Source organism: Phalacrocorax carbo, chromosome 5 (genome assembly GCF_963921805.1).
Source record: "Phalacrocorax carbo chromosome 5, bPhaCar2.1, whole genome shotgun sequence".
In the NCBI taxonomy this organism is placed as follows: Eukaryota; Metazoa; Chordata; class Aves; order Suliformes; family Phalacrocoracidae; genus Phalacrocorax; species Phalacrocorax carbo.
Genome location: NC_087517.1, coordinates 53,589,192 through 53,605,480, shown reverse-complemented (window position 1 = coordinate 53,605,480; position 16,289 = coordinate 53,589,192). Strand labels below are relative to the sequence as shown.

The window sequence follows — 16,289 nt, the reverse complement described above, 5'->3', positions numbered from 1 at the left end:
CCAACAGTGTACTTCTATATTTCTCCTTGGACTAGATGATCCCTGAGGTCCCTTCCAACCCGTGATTCTGTGATTCTGTGATTTAGTTATTTTGCTTTTCAAATAGTCAGTGAGCTTCTTAACATATTAGTTAAATTGTTGGGGTTTCTTTAATCTGGAGAGAGAAAAAGTAATCACGATTAGCCAGTCTATCAGGGATGTTATTCACACAGGATTCCCTTCCCTCGTGACATACCCAGACAATTTTCAGAAACGTTCCTGTTTAGCTTAAAGCTGCCAGTTAGTAACATTTCAGAGAGAGGGGAAGAAAGAAAAGTAGACAGGAAATGACTGGTTTTGTTTGTTGACCTTAGTTGCCAGGATCGACACCTCTCTGTCAATGACTGTGTGAATTTGATTTCAGCTGCCACCAAATCAGCACTTTAAACTTAATTAAACCAACAAACAATTGTAAAAATAAAAAGAAAAATTAAGGTTAGTTTTTCTTGAAATAAGAAATTGTAGTTAGAATATTTAAAGGTACCTCCAGAAAACCAGAAAAGGGGATAACAAAGAAATAGTTCTGAGAAGCCTTTATTAAAAAATGAACAGTAATAAATCTGTCTTTTGCAGTGCATGATCCAGCATGGTCCATACTGTATGCACCAAAAGCAGCCTAGGGATGTGATTTATTTTGAAATGCCCGTTCTTTCAACACACTAAGTCAAGGAACTGGGCCAACATTTGTTGACCAGCAGGAATTGTCATAGCAAATTCCTGCTCCTGTGGTGGATTTTGACTGACATTCTGATCATTCTGCCCATGAACCATGGGGCTGTGACAAAACCCCCACATACAACCCTGCCAAAAGAAGGCAAGAGCCACTGGAAATCCAAGTTCACTGCCCTGGTGATTCGAGAGTCTCTGAGTTTCTGGTTTCCAAAAGGGTTAGCAGAGGGAGAGCACACACCATCATAAATACAACCTTGCTTTCTCCTGCCCAATCTATGAGTTATTCACACAGTGCTCCCCCTTTTTGTGAATCCATCTGAACGGCCTTTACTTCATTCAGAAATCCCTAAACACCCTCCCTTAATCCCACTTCTCAGAAGCAACATAGCTAACTCACAGTGTGTCCTTGAAAAAAACAAAAATCAATATGCTATTAAAAATAAAAGGAAAAAGAGAGAAAAAGGAGAGAAAGGGGCTCAGAAAGGTCCTCAGAGTATTTCCCTAAATAAGAAAAAAAGCCTGGAAATTGAACAAGAAAATTAAATGAACAGAAAAAAAATCTACGAAACCAAAACAAAACAAGAAAACACAGAAAATGCAGGTTTCAAGTGCCATTAAAGTGCCATTGGGCTTTGTCTTTGGAAACAGCTGGCCAGGTGTTCTATGGGTTGAGGCAGTCAGAACACAGCTGAGCTGCTTCAAAGGCCTGTAAAAGTCTGTGAGAGACTTTCTATACAATTAAACTGGTTTTGAATTTGTCCCAGGGGACTGAAGTTATCTTGCCCTCATACAAGGGCAAAACTGACCCTGCATGCATTTAGATTTGGTCCTTTTACATGAGTCTTGTCCCCACCCATGTGCTCAAGTGCCCACTCAACCAAGTATTATGAGGCCTGTGGCCTCACCCACCAATATGAATAAATTATGTGCATGCTTGATGTTTAGCACAATTTTAAGTGCATGGCTGGAGCAGAAGTTTAAATATCTGTATATTCAGTCCTGGAGACCATGACCTTCTACAGGTTGGGTGAAACAGGCACATCTATGCAGGTCTTAGCTCCATTTTCAAGCATGCCACTGGGATTTAAAAGATACTTTCCTCATTTTTTGAGGATAGAGAAGGTTTGCTGATGAGAGGTATGACACAACAGGTTCTAGCTAAGACAAGTCCTGAGCAAGCTTCTAGGGCTTGGCTTTCATCATCTACTATCCTAATGAGAATGTACAGGCTTCTCAATAGTGACCCACCCAAGGGTGATTGGATATGCACAGTAAGCAGTTCTTTGCAGCAGAGATGTTTTGGCCCAGTTCCTGAGTTTAAAATCAAGTGAGGAACAAAAACAAATACAGGAAAAAATAGATGTTAGAAAGATGACTTTGTTGTCCTAAGACAACACTGAGCTACCATCATAGTAGTCGCCTTCTTCATCAGCTGTAGGTTGAAGGATAAAAGCAAAAGAGAAGAAGAAAAGTAGTCAATCCACAAACAGCACTGTTCTAATAATAACTGTCCCCACTGTCTCCCTGCTGTGCTGGGAACCTTGGACTCTCCAGAGATCAAACAAGAAGAAAAAACACCTTTTTGGTGATTTGATTTGGCAAACATACAGCTGTTTTCTCAATGTTCATCCAAAGCCATCCAGAGAGACCATTTCCCTCCCACGACCTCTTTGCTCTTGAACAAGGTCAGTGGTTTTAACACGGTTTCCCCAGCACTGAAAGAGAAAAAGGGTGAGAGTCTGTAGGCGCATCACGTACCTTCTTCAGGGGCTTCCTCTGCTGGTGTCATGGTACGAGCAGTGATGGAAAGACAGGAAATAGGAAAAAAGAAAAAACAGAACAGATATTTAAAGCTCTTGGAAGCCTGAGAAAGAAACCAGGGAATGCATGAAGGGGGAAAAAAATAAAGGAATTAGTGAATGAAGCCAAGGAGAAAAGGTATCTGGAGAGGCTGTCAGGAGTTAACGATGCTGTAAGGTTAAAGTAGTAGTAAGCATGGAGATTAAAGGAGAAAAGGTCTGCAAGTGATCATTGTGGTTAATATTTGTTTCTCTTGTTTTGTTCTCTTCTACAAACCCAAGGCTCCTGTTCTTGTTTCACACACACACACACACTCTTGTGTTGCAACTAGGTGGAGTAATCAGAAGTCACGTCACATACCTGGCTCATGAACTTCAGGTGTGAAGTGTCATGGAACAAGGTGCGATGGAAAATAAGAGAATGAGAACGAGAAACCTGTTATTTCACACATCAAAAGAGCTTTTGAGCCAAAGAGGAGGAGGGGCAAAGAGGAGAAGGTGAGAGGGGGATGAAGTTAAGTAAACCTGAGATAAAATGAATTAATAACATTTGAAATAGCATATAAACAGAAGTCGTAGTACAGGAAAGGAATTCAGTCAGGTGAAACAGGCAGATTTAAGATAATAGTGCAGTGCTTAAAAAAAAAAAAACAACTTCTGAGCCTTATATGACATAAAGCACAGCCTGGCAGCACAGTGTACCAAGGTTTACTTTGATTTGAAATATGCACATGAACATAGTCAGCACTCTCAAAGCACTATTAGATCCGTCCTTTTCTACAGCAGTATTTCAGACATTTGAAATTAACACAATGTGGTTCAGAAACCTACTGAAATACCTGCTGTAATCCATCATCAACATGCAGCTAACTTCCAAAGAAGCTCAGTTCTGTTTTCTAGATCTATGGCTAAAGCCGTTTTCTTCCTTGAAGACAACTTGGGTGTCTGTATAAGTCTACTGCTGTTATTCACATCCATTTGCAATGTAGAATTACCAACTGATTACTTCATAGGAAGAACAGGTTCATTAAAACTCTGTGCAGGTCTATATTTAATTCTTCTGGGTTTTTTTTGGCAAAGCAAGAATCGATCAGCAATGCGGATTTGTGGGGCAGATTTTGCTTTTCAGCCATACACGCACTAAAGAGTATTTTGCAAAGCAGGCATAAAAATAATGCAAAAATCTCACAGTATTTATATTCCCTGTGTACAGCCAATGGGTCAAATTCTGCCCCAAGATTTGAAGCTAAGCTTTTGCTATAGGAAGAAACATTTATCCTCCTATCACAGTGCAGAATTTAACCCATTTCACAAGGACAACTTTTGCTAAGCTACTCTTTCACAATAATGTATGTGTTCTCCTAGTTTTTAGTAAAATTTTCATGCAACAGGTAAGTTTCCTCCTACTTAGTGCTGAGGAAAAATATATTAAACAAAGAAAACAACAACCCCAAAGGCATGCAAGTTACAACCTATCATTAACAGATAGGTTGGTATCTCCTGTCACTTTGTATTTGCTTCCCACACGCACTGTCCCAGCAGACAGACACCGGGGAGTTTAGAAGTTAAATCACATACCTGGAGGGGGGGCTTCATTTAGTAGGAAGTGTCAGGGGAAAAGCATAGGAAAGGAAGATAAAAGAATTAGAAATAAGTTATTCAGGAGGGGGTCACCTCAAACTTTGGTAAGACTGGGTAGAAGGAATATAATTTACAGACTAGGTTATAGAGGCGGAGCGTTAATAAGAGTGGAAAAGGAAAGTAATTACAGTGGGGTATGAAGTAGACAGGGAGGGGATGCCGTAGGAATGGAAGATAAGAAGAACTTGAAATTGATGAATTGTAACAATTTAAATGATGCAAATATATATAAATAGTGGGCAATTGTAGTAATACTGTTGATCCCTAAATTTGAAAGAAGACATGCTCAAGAAAAGTTTTACAAGTATGCGGTGTAATCTGTGCTTCAGCTATGCACATGCCTGTTTAGATGTTGGAGTAGGTGTGGGGATATGAGAGTTACTGCAAGGAAGTAAGGCTTTAAATATATCTCTGCATTTGCATCTGAAGCTCCACCATCTAAGATCCTCCACTGGCAAACGTGACCCTTAGCTCTGCAGAATGGGAAATATTCAGGTCTACACAGGGCTTTTGTCTCTGCTGTGAAGGAGCAGAAACTACTTGTGCCTATGTGCTGGGATCCTTCTGCAGGCAATACCTGCAAGCATAAGCAGCTCGTGTTTCTGCAGCTCAGATACCTCCTCTCTGCCCCATCTGTGGTATAGTCACAGCCCTAAAAGTTTTCAGGGGCACTAAAATGTTTATTCTAAGCTTCTTAGAAGGTAACTTTTCAGTTACAAACAATAATTATACTTGTTTCCCAGGGAAACATAGGAAAAATAAATCTTAGGGAATTGTAAAAATGGATTGATTCTTCATGACTCTGGTTTTCTTCAACATCTTCAAATTCCTATGTACAGAGGAAAGCTTCAGATTAATGCATAGGAATTTAGATGTCACACACATGGGCTCGGTTAGTTAGAAAGTATCAGCAAAGAAAAATAAAGGAATTAGAGCAAGAACGACACAACGGCAACAACTCTGAATTTGTGCGGGCCAAGGCTGTCACTTAGAAGATATATTAGACAAAGAGAGTATTAATAACAGAGAAACTAAATAATCATACAGTGATATGAAAAGGTGGGACAGTCTCCCTCCAACATAAAAGCTTTCTTTTAAGCCTCTTATATTTACACCTTCTTTATAAACTTTCCTTTTTGTTATGCTTTATATTAGAGGGAGAAGACGACCTTTTTATTGTTAAAAAGACTACATTAATACCTGGTGTTTTGCACCAATTTCAAGCTTATATGTGTGTCAAAGCTTGAGACCAACATTCAAGGAGTGAGTAGCAATTCAATAAATAGCAGGAGAAAGCAGTCCAGAGGCAGGCAAAGCAGCTGGGATGGTAGCAATGACCTTTAACTTGTGCAAACCAAGCTCAGAAAACCTTAAGAGCAGATAACAGACAAGAATTAATATAGTTAAAAGGAGAAGAGGTGGATGTAAAAGGAGAAGGACGTGAAACGAGAAGTGGTGAGAACAGGAGGGAAATGAGAAGCAGCACACAGATGACTGATGAAGTGTTAAGTCATGCAAAAATCAATCAGACAGCTTTCACCTCACTCACTTCAACCCTGGCAAAAGTACTGATCTCGTCTAAACTAAGAGGCTGTTCTCCCTCTGTGGACAGCAGAATGAAATAGCTGGGATGGGCGGCTGATGAAATGTGACTGCATTAACAAAGCTACTCCAAATGGCACAGAATAATTTTCACAGACAATTTAGAGGACGCTGCAAGTTCAGTTTCTGCTTTTCCAGATAATAAACATTATAACATTCCAGTATGCAGTGTAATGATGGCTCTGAGTCCAGTCAGTGGCTATTATTACAGCTTATACATTGAGATATTTGTTTACAAAAATGTTATTACATTTTTCATGCAACAGTTAGCTCTTATTATGCATCACAGAGCAAAGGAAATTACTGGTGGAAGGTGTAAGCAAGCTGCAAGTTACAGTTTGTCATTAATATTTGATTTTTATCTGTTTTCTTCCACCATTTTTTGAATTCCTGAGTATAATATTAGAGTTACCAGTATCATTTTCCAACAGAAACCATAGTTTCAATTAAATTTCAATATTTCAAAACTCATATAGATTTAGGTTAAAAAAAATAGAAAAAGTTTCACAACAATCAAAGGTTGCATAGATATTAATATCTCTAGAACAAAAGCTTTTCATTTTTTGCCTTGTGACAATCTCTCATTCCAGGTTTGTTCTTGCATTACATTATATATATCCCACATTATCCATAAAGTCAATGCTTCAGAAGCATCTAAAATAGAATTTTCATTTCAAGATTTGGAAATCTTCCATAGAGGAAAGAGAAAAAAAAAATTTGGAACAAAATGTTTTGTTTCAACTAAATAAAAAAGAAAAATTTCAATAGCTGCCAAACAGGGTGTTCCACTTTTTTTTTTTTTCATTGTTGTTGTTTTTTGTTTGAAAAGTTTCCATTTTGTCCCAATTCCGAACACAACCAATTATGAAATTGCCAAGTGCAATTGAATTTCCAGCACTCAATAACCCTTCCGATTGACGCAGAGGAATTCAGAAGTCACATACCTGGTTTATGGACTTCTTTAAGAGGGAAGTAGCAGGGAAGGAGATGCAAAGAAAGATAAGAGAGTTAGAGAAACAGAGGATGATTAAGAAAACCTTACACTTTTTTTAGCCAGTGTGGAGGGGTTAAAGGGATAAAAACCATTAATAAGATTAAAAGAGAAATAGAGGGCACATATGGATGTCAATTAGAAAATCATGGAGAGGAAGGACAGGGGGTGTTGAGAAATAAAAGATGTAGATGACTAACATATATATTCATAATGTTATAAATCAAGTGTCATTGGTAGCCTTTGGTTGACAAAAATATTTACTTGTATTTAAATCAATTCCATTACCCATAGGTTTGAATGTGCAAAAAGGCTATAGACAACCTGTTCTTATTCATGTGCATAGAAATCCCAGCCTCTGCAGAAATCAATGGGCTCAGAGGAGCTGGCATTGATTTCCTTAGTGCCCAGGATTTCACCACTGGTGTGGAGGACTGCACACCAATGTGGGAAGGTAAGTATGAGCATGCTACTGCTCTCCAACCTGCAGGATATAGTACCCGATGAAAGCCTAGCTGGACATGCGGGACGGCAGGGCAGGGGGAAGGGAGGGGGGGAAGAAGGGCAATTGAAAGGTAAATGGGTTTGGGCTGGCAGACCGATGCTTTAATAAGCATGGCCTGCTATTTTGCTATTTACACAGATTATCTTACCAGAACTGGACTTTAATCCACATTATAAAATCAAGCAAAAATGCAACCCTGCTACCCCCATTTTTGCATAATGGACATTAACCCAGAAAAATACCAATAGTTATGGAAAAAGCATGCAACCATATCTTTTCGCTGAATTTGCATTTTCTGCAAATACACTGCAACCAAAATGATGCCTCTTAGTCCATGTCATACCTAGGTATGGCACGGTGTCACTTGTTGCTCGTGATTTCAGATGCGAGTCTCCACATCAGCACACAGAGAGAAGCGAGTTTTGTCTCTGTGCAGTGGCAGGGGGGCAGGAGGAAGAGGTATGTATGACCAAGGGACTTAGCATTGCCACAGGGCATGGCTGTCCCACCTCCAGTCCATGGCATAGAGGAAATGCTTTTGGGAACACTATCCCAGTACCAACTGGTATCTGTACCGATAGCCTGGTTAGAGAAATCCGAGCGCTGGGGAATATATAAGCAATACCCAGCCTGTGCTTCAGGGATTGCTTTCAAAACAGCAGTTAGTACTTATTACTCATCATGTCACTTATCCTACAAAAGCAAAGCAGCAGTCAGTGAGCGCGCAGAGGATAGTTACATCCTCTTCTCTTCAACCACCTCCAGAATTCCTGCACTCGTTACCACTTTGGACAGAAACAGAGGAATTTGCAGGTCATGGCACATACCTTCCTCATGAGCTTTAGTGGGTGGGAAGAGTCACAGAGCAAAATGCAAAGGAAGACAAGAGCATTAGAAACATCAGGGCAACCTTTCACTCGTACAAAGTGTAGGGGGAGGGAAAGCCTGAGAGTATATTGCAGGGAAATAAAATTAATATGGATACAAATAGCACTGTTGGAAGTGAGGGCACAAATGGTCTGAGATATTAAAAACAAAGCTGATTTAAGTGGCCGTATCAGATGACATTTGTCTTATATGCACATTCTTGCAGTCCTGCATAAAGCCCAGAGCAGCGTGCCATTTCACAACCCTGATGCTCACCCAAGTGGATTTACAGCCTGAGGCCAGCAGTTTTTTGGTGGCACGTGGCTGCATGTACTACTGTCAGGCAGTGGCCTAGAAACTCCATTGCATGAAGAAAACCATCTGTAATCATTTGCAAAGCACCAGTTGCTATATAGAACAAGGTTTAAGCTGAAAAAAGGGTAGGTGGAAAGGCTATTGTAAGAGCACCAATCCAGTAAAGGAGAGCAAATCCTCTTCGCAGCTGCAGTGTTGGCAGCTGCTGTAGCAGCAGATCATGGGCACATCTGCACATTGTCCAGAGGCCCCAGCCCACCCTGAATGGTCCAAAATAAGCCTCCCAGGGAGACCCAACCAGTCTTGGAGTAAAGGCTTTTCAATTTTCATCCTTTTAAGAGGTTTACATTTCCCAGCAGTTTTCGTATGGTTTTTTTTCCCATGCAACAATTACCACATAGCATCACCAGTGCATTCAATGTCAAGACAGAACATGAAGAGAGTACAAAAAACAAAATGGTGGCAGGTTTTAGTCTATATTAATATGCTGATTTTTAACTCCTGTTTTCTTTTACCTTCTTATGGCTTACTGGCTAAACCAGAGCTTACTCTGAAAGATGGGAATTCAGGAGTCATGTCACATACCTTCCTCCTGAGCTTCTTTAGGTGGAAAGAGCCACAGGACAGGATGCAAAGGAACATTAGGAGAAACACATTATTACACAGACTGAAAACTCTGTTAAACCAGAGAGAAAAGTTATATCTCAGTAAAGGATGCAGTAATGGCCAGGAGGGGAAGGAATTTGAGGCATATATGGTTGGGAAACAACTGCACCATGTAAAAGGAAATGGGGGAAAACATTGGAGAGGAAAAAATCTAACAATAAGCTCAACTAACACAAGCTGAAATTTCCCTCTAATTTCAGTTTTATAGGAACAACCTCCTGCCATTGCCTGTATGGGCTTTATGGCGAGCTCCACACATGGCAGGAGAGGCGGCTGGATTACCACTGAGCTGACGTCTGCCAGACCTTGCACCGAGACCTTTCCCATGTGTTAGCCTGCGGCAGAGCCAGTCACAGAGAAAAGGTGGAAAGCAAAGACAACAGAAGCAATAAGGCAAAGTAACAAGGTCCTGCTCCTCTTGCACCACTCTTGAATCCCCCCCCACTGCCACAGAGATGGCAGGGAGCAATTCAGAAGGTGATGGCACATACCTGCTTCGTGAGCTTCGTAAGGTGGGACGTGGTAGGGAGCAAGAGCAATGAGATCGAAAACAAGAACAGTTAGATTACAGGGTGTGTGAATGCAACAGGGGGGTCTAAAACAACACAGGGGATATGAAATAGAGAAACGGGAGGAGGTGACATGGAGACAGGCAACCAAAGCACACACAGGTACAAGAAATGTAAAACCTTCAGGACCTGGGTGCTGTAAAAAACCTGCAAACCGCTCAGAGTGAGTCTCCCACAGTGTTATAAACAGGTTTACCCGTGTTTCAAATGTTACCGTAGCACAAAGCTTTGCAAATGCGGAACCAACGCACCCTTTGTCTCCTATGTGGAGCACCACATCCCAAACCTCTCAAGTGCAAAGGGTGGGTTTCTGTTCCATCTCCTCTTCTGCTCTACCTGTCCCACTTTGCAAATGCTGCGTGCAATGCAGGGAGTCTGCTGGGGTTACTTGCCAGCGTCTACATAGACATAATTAATAAGATCTGCGTTCTGCAGTATTATTACTTATATTATATACAATATTATATATTATAGTCTATAAACTTATAATATATACAATATACTATATATAATATAACATATTATAGAATATGTACTATGTAATGCATGGCTACACCCATACATTTCCACAGATGGATTTTGATTTCAAAATCCATCCGATCATTATTAGCCAAGCTATGTAGGAGAAACCAGTTGACATCTGATAGAAACCTTTATAACCAGACCATAGTTATTCCACAGTGGGTGTTAAAAACACCCAGGGCTAAAAATCAGCCTCGAAGCCTGCTGTGGATTGGATGAGGGGATGGTATCCACATTTCCCCTGCGCTCCCTCCCCAAACCTGGAGTGGAGGTGTCCGCACAGATACACGAGGATATGGGGCACCCTCTATGCAAGGGACAAGAAAAGCCCTCTGCCGGCAGACAGCCTGTCCCAGCATCTTTCTCTTGCCTCTTGTTTTCTTCTACCACCTTGCAAAATCAAGGTGCGCATTGGCACCGAGCTTTGCTGCAGGAAAGAAGGGTACTGAGAAGCTGTTTCACGTACCTTCTTCTTGCACCTCTTCTGTGGTTGAGAAATGGCAGCAAAGGGAATGGGAAGAGAAAATTAAAACAAGAAATATCTTATTGGAACATTCTTGAGGTTTGCCAAGCTCCCAGGCCATTATGAGTAAGAATACACAATGATGGAATTACAGGGTGAGAGAAAATTAAAAATTACATTTTTAAGGGGTTATAGATGTTACTGAAATATGGGAATGTGACCACAAATGAAAACCGCATTAAAAAAGGACAATCAATATTTTATACTTTATTAGAGCTGGCTGAAATTTCCTAAAACTGACTTTTGGTGAATTTTTAACCAAAAATAAAATTTCTGCATTTCTTTTGTTTTAAATATTTTTCTCAAGTGGTGAAAATTTTTTGCCAACATATATCAGGTTTTGAAATTTCAAAGAAATTCATTCCTGCATTTCAACAGATGGACATGAAATTTGCAGGCTGTCCCCCTCCCTTTTAAAAAATCTAAACTTTTGGAGAGAAGGGAAGGGGCTTGATACTGTTGTGACAAAAATAAAAGGCAAGCAGTTCAGTAAAAATGGTAGGCCAAAACAAATATATATAGTCATTCCCATATACACATACACACACATATATGTATTATATATAAAATTCTATATATGTGTGTATTATATATATTATATTGTTTTATATAATGCTTGTACATATATAAAAAAATGTTTTTATTTGTGTTTTTTTTTTTAAAAAAATAGGCCCAATTTCCTACCAGCTCAATAAGTGACATCAATGTCCATTGTTGCATTGATGTCTGTGGCTCAGGACCAAGTCCCAGCACTGGGTATGAACAGTTTGCTCAGGATTTCTTCACACACATTCTTCCTCCACATTGAGAGAAAAAGAAAGCAGAAGAAAGCAGAAGCCACGTCACATACCTTCTTCCTGAGCTTCAGGTGGCAAGTGTCATGGAACAAGAAGCAACAGCAAGCAGGAAAATGGAAACAGAAAACTGTTAGAAACTGCTATTAGGGTGAGCTTAGGCCTAGAGAAAAAACTGGTTAGAAAGTGATGAGAGAAGTTATATGGAAAGGAAATGGATGACTTTGGAAGATAACACAATGGTCAAACAAAAGTGAAGAGCAAAGAGAAGATACACCTCAGAGGCAGTCATGCAGATTAAAAACATAGGGAGTCACCTGCCTATTAATTTCATATTAATCATTAAATTCTTGAAGCCCAAAAGGAGACAGTTAGGGAAGGAAGGAGAAAGGCAGGAAGAATGCTTCTCCTTTTAGGAACGCTTATCTGTATGAGAAACACCCTTTGCTTGCTCTTTGGACATTTGACAAGGCATGAAAGATGGAGCATGAATACCACCTTCACCTCCCTGGCTACGCCCCTCTGGGCAGGACTAGAGACACAATGACAACTGAAGGCACCTCTACAAACCATCTGGCATCTATATTTTCTATTTTTAAGCCCTTGATCCCCTCAGAAGCAATGCTGGGGGAATTAGAGGCATAAGGATAATGTACCTTAGGACAGGAGCTACTCTGAACATGGCCACAGTTGCACCTCTGTTCCCACCACCACTGATGGGAATTGCTGCTGTTGCAGCAATCTGGGGGAATCTGTGGCCAAAAAAACCCACCTGTGTATAAAATCCCCAAGATGAACGTTTCTGCACAGGGACAGGTCTCTGTCTCAGAGCTGGACTCATACCCTCCACATGCAAATATTCCACCTCTCAGTAAAGAGTTTTGCTCTTAACCCCTTAGAAGATGTGTTGGACACTAAGGGCAGATCCTGGGAGAAAGCCCAGGGTTTGGCCCTCACCTCTGTCACAGGCACATTGGGAGAAGGGAGGATGGTAACCAGCAGCTATGCTTGCCTGAAGTCAACGTGTCAAAAGTGTCCAGCAAAGACACCAATACATCTTCAAAATCTTCCTCTCCATGCTGCCTACAAAAGCTGAAACAATGCGGGTGAGAAGGGCTTTTCATGCTCCATCTTTCCACATCTGTGCTCTGTCTCTCATGGCTTGTCAAATCACCTTTTGCCAGCTAAAAGTGTGTTAAAAAACTTTGTCTTTGCCAAGTGGTTCTCTGCCTCTCCTTTTCTGCCCTTGGTAGTGCCTTGTCAGATGCTCCTCAGGAGCTGGGCAACCTGCTCTTCAGTTTCAGAGTTTAAACTCAATATGTGGACATCGCCAAAATGAGAATGGCAGGATTTCACTGATGGTACGTTGTGTGGGCTCTGTGCCAGTCCCGGCTCTAAAATGCTCTGAGTTTACGGACAGGAGCTTTACAGCCATCCCCCGTGGCTCATACAAACACTATGTTTCACCGCAATGCAAAGGCTTGGCACATCATGGCCCCAACTTGGCCAGTTTTGTGGTTTCCAGCTGATTAACCAATCAAGTGTTTCAGATCACCTTTAGCAGCAAGGCCCAAAGAGAAGGGTGAAATACAGACAAGGAAAAAGCGGGATCAAGAATTGAAGAAAGATAAATTACATTCCAAGATTTTTTTGTTACCTTCTTCTTCGTATTCCTCTGCATTGAAATGGGGGAGGGGAAAAAAAAGCAGACAAATAAACCATCAGCCTTGACACATCAGTAGGACATTACCCATGGCAGAGCCCTTTGTGCTCACAGGGATGCCGAACAAGATGGCCTCTGAGAGGCCGCTTCCAAATCAGCAAGTAAAATATCAAATAAAATGACTTTGAGGAAAAAAAGGAGGTATAAAAGGGGAGGAGAGTGATACTGTATTGAATTTTTTCTTGGGCAACAGCAAATGAGGCGTACATGTGCATTAGAAGGAAAGAGGTGATGGAGAGAGCCTCCAAGTATAAGAAAAAAACAGCAAATAAACCAAACTTGTATATTTCTGTGTATATTGCTTGTCTTTATTGTGGGTTTCTATGTTTTAAAATAGGAAATATTGTGTACTCAGAAGCTGCAAAATCAATTGCCAGCAGATGGCAGTGCCCCTACAAAAACCAGCAGCATCCCCCACAACAGGGGAATCAGTTTGGGGCTACAATACTGTAAAATCTCCAGAAGCTGGTGACAGTCAGACAGACAGACACGCAAAAAAAGAGACCTCAGATTTGTCTAACTGTACCAGCGCTTTTTTTGTTAAAATATCAACAATGGGCAGAAAGGAGAAGACAGACATGGATGGTGAATGCTGCAGGCTTGCATGGAAGCGATTAGAGACATATTTAAGACTTACCCTCTCCTTGCTCCCTGTGAGAGAGGAAAAAAGTTATTGAAATGAGATAAATATTCCTTCCACTCCATATTATCATCAAGAGTTAAACCATGTACTGAAGCAACCCAATGCACTGTTGTCTAAACTGTTCTCTTCCAGGAGCCATTTGGTTTTAAGATTAGTAAAGTGACTGGGTTTGGGTTTTATTTTAAATAGTGTTCCTCTTTCTGATGGTGTGTATGTATCCATACCCACGAATAATCCTGCCACCACAGGACTATAACATGATACCTACACATAAGTGCTGTGCAGGGGCTGATGAAGCTGGACCTCACCCCCAGCATGCCAGGCAAGCCAGCCTGTAGCCGATGGCCCACTCCATCCCAGACATTCTACAGGCTCCCTGAACCTTAGGGCTGTCTAATAAAGACTTGGGATAACTCAGATGATGCTCAATGATTATTCCATGGCTGTAGCAACATCAATCATGTCGTCTGTTCCCATTCCTTGTCCCCACTTGCCAGCTTCTCCCACTCTACCATCACCTTGCATGAAATCCAAAGTCCAGAGCAGCCCTGGGGCAAGACCCTAAACAAGGAATGTGTTTGTTAGAGATTCTTTGAAAAAGATGCCAAATATAATCTTTGGAATTTGTTTTTTAAGAGCAGGCTGGATAAAATGACACAGGTTTTGCTGAGCCTGCCTTATAGCAGAGAAGGGGCATCAGTGACCACTGCAGGTTTATCCATGATGCCTCTGATGCCACGATTGCCCTAGATCTCCCTCTTCTGTACCTACTGATGCATCAATGTCAAATGACCCCATTGGGTTTGGCCATATTACTCGAGATTTGTTAAACCAGGGCAGAAAGTGGCTCCTCCACTACACTGTGTGTTTAACTACACCTCCTCCAGGTGTAATCCCATGGCTGCCGAGGACAGGCTGAGCTGGGTGGAGGTGTTTGGAGGGCATCCTGTGTTGGACAGGGAGGGTGTCAGGTGAATTTTGCTGGACCCTTTGACACCCAAATTCTAAGATGCCCCTTCCCCACTGCCTCAGGGTGCTTTGGACCAGGCACCCAGCCTCTCCTCCTAACTGGGATGTCCTTGCTCCACTGTATGGAGCCAAGCTGAACAGATGAACACACAGGCAGTTTTCTCTCTACTTACACTTCCTCGGTATCAGACATGTTGGCAGTGAGTTTCTAGACAAAAGATGAAAAGAAGAAAAAAAAAGAGGAAAAAAAAAGGCGTTATTAATGGGACCACCTCCTAGAAGATGCCAAGGCAGGAGCAGATGGGTTGATGTTTGAGGATGAGAAAAGCCAGGCACCTGCTTTCCCACACAGCAGCCAATCCCCCACCAACACTGCCATTCTGGGAGCAGCACAGACCTTTGCCAGCCAGGTCAGAGGAGAATGAGAGGGGAAGAGGAAAAGATCATCTGGAAAGACACACCCTGTCAACCTGGCTTTAAGTTACAAAACCTCTAAAGCTCAGGGAGACGGGTGTCCTCTCGCACCCATGTGGTATTTCCATCACTCCAGCAAGATCAGAGAAAATTTTCCTTCTGTTACACTACTGTGGGAAGGCACCAGCTCCAGAGCATTAGTCATCGCTAAAAAAATAACTGAAACTACCAATATACCCAGAGATAACTATTTATTTGTCAGCACCCAAAAGTGCCTTAGGTAGTAGTGTCTGGCTTATACAGCTGATGAATGAACGAACTATCATCTCTTGATCAGTTTAGGACGAAAGCTGGCCAAATGCCTGATTAGGCAATTCATAGCGGTATAACCAGGTGTATTTATTACAACCAGTTCTTGCACTGTGAACCCATCCATGGCACTGTCATGGCTTGCATTTCTGTGCAGCCTGAGTTGGGGCTGCATGCAGACCACTGCCTGCAGAGAGCTGGAGGTGGGTAAGTGCAAGGGCTGTATACAGCCACTCTGCTGATCTTTGCTGGACCCCAAATGTGTGTGTCAGAGCCTCAGCCAGAGTCAGAGGGGGCAGTGCTGCTATTCGGGGAGCATTATGGTAATATTGCATGCTGTGCCAGGTTCAGCGACGGCAGTGGTGCAATGGTATGGCTCTCCTAAAAGCATCAGCTGCCCTGAAGCCTGGGGGAGGGGGTGGGGAAGGGGCCCCAAAACTTCCTCCAAATCTACAGCATATCTTAAATTAGAAAGCCAGGATCCTCCTCGCTGGGAAACCCTAACCATGACTTTCATTACTTCATTACTCAGCTGATATATGAGAGATGTCTTGAAGAAGCAGGTGGGCTGACTTAGGTTCAAAGGGAACAACTGCAGCTCACCAGCTTTCTATTTTGGAGGAAGTCAGTAATCCCATAGGCTCCAACCCTGCCCTATAAGGGATCCTCTCCATTCCCCAGCAATGACCCTGGGCACCACACGTTAACACCAACAGGATTTAAAAC

The 16,289-nt window shown here is 41.8% G+C and overlaps 1 protein-coding gene across 4 annotated transcripts in view; it reads right to left on the bottom strand.

The window, feature by feature from the left end:
- Positions 1-16,289, bottom strand: part of TNNT3 (troponin T3, fast skeletal type) — a 31,604-nt gene that overhangs the window by 11,500 nt on the left and 3,815 nt on the right. The window contains exons 2-7 of one of the 4 annotated variants that reach the window (XM_064452512.1): positions 15,014-15,048; positions 13,866-13,879; positions 13,163-13,180; positions 10,655-10,672; positions 2,872-2,883; positions 2,470-2,490 (exon numbers count right to left, since the gene is read on the bottom strand). In XM_064452512.1, the coding sequence (XP_064308582.1) occupies positions 2,470-2,490; positions 2,872-2,883; positions 10,655-10,672; positions 13,163-13,180; positions 13,866-13,879; positions 15,014-15,033 (103 nt within the window). In that variant the 5' untranslated portion in view covers positions 15,034-15,048. Of the gene's footprint in view, positions 1-2,469; positions 2,491-2,871; positions 2,884-6,697; positions 6,713-10,654; positions 10,673-13,162; positions 13,181-13,865; positions 13,880-15,013; positions 15,049-16,289 lie in introns of all 4 variants that reach the window. The other 3 variants (XM_064452513.1, XM_064452514.1, XM_064452515.1) reach the window with 3 other exon arrangements.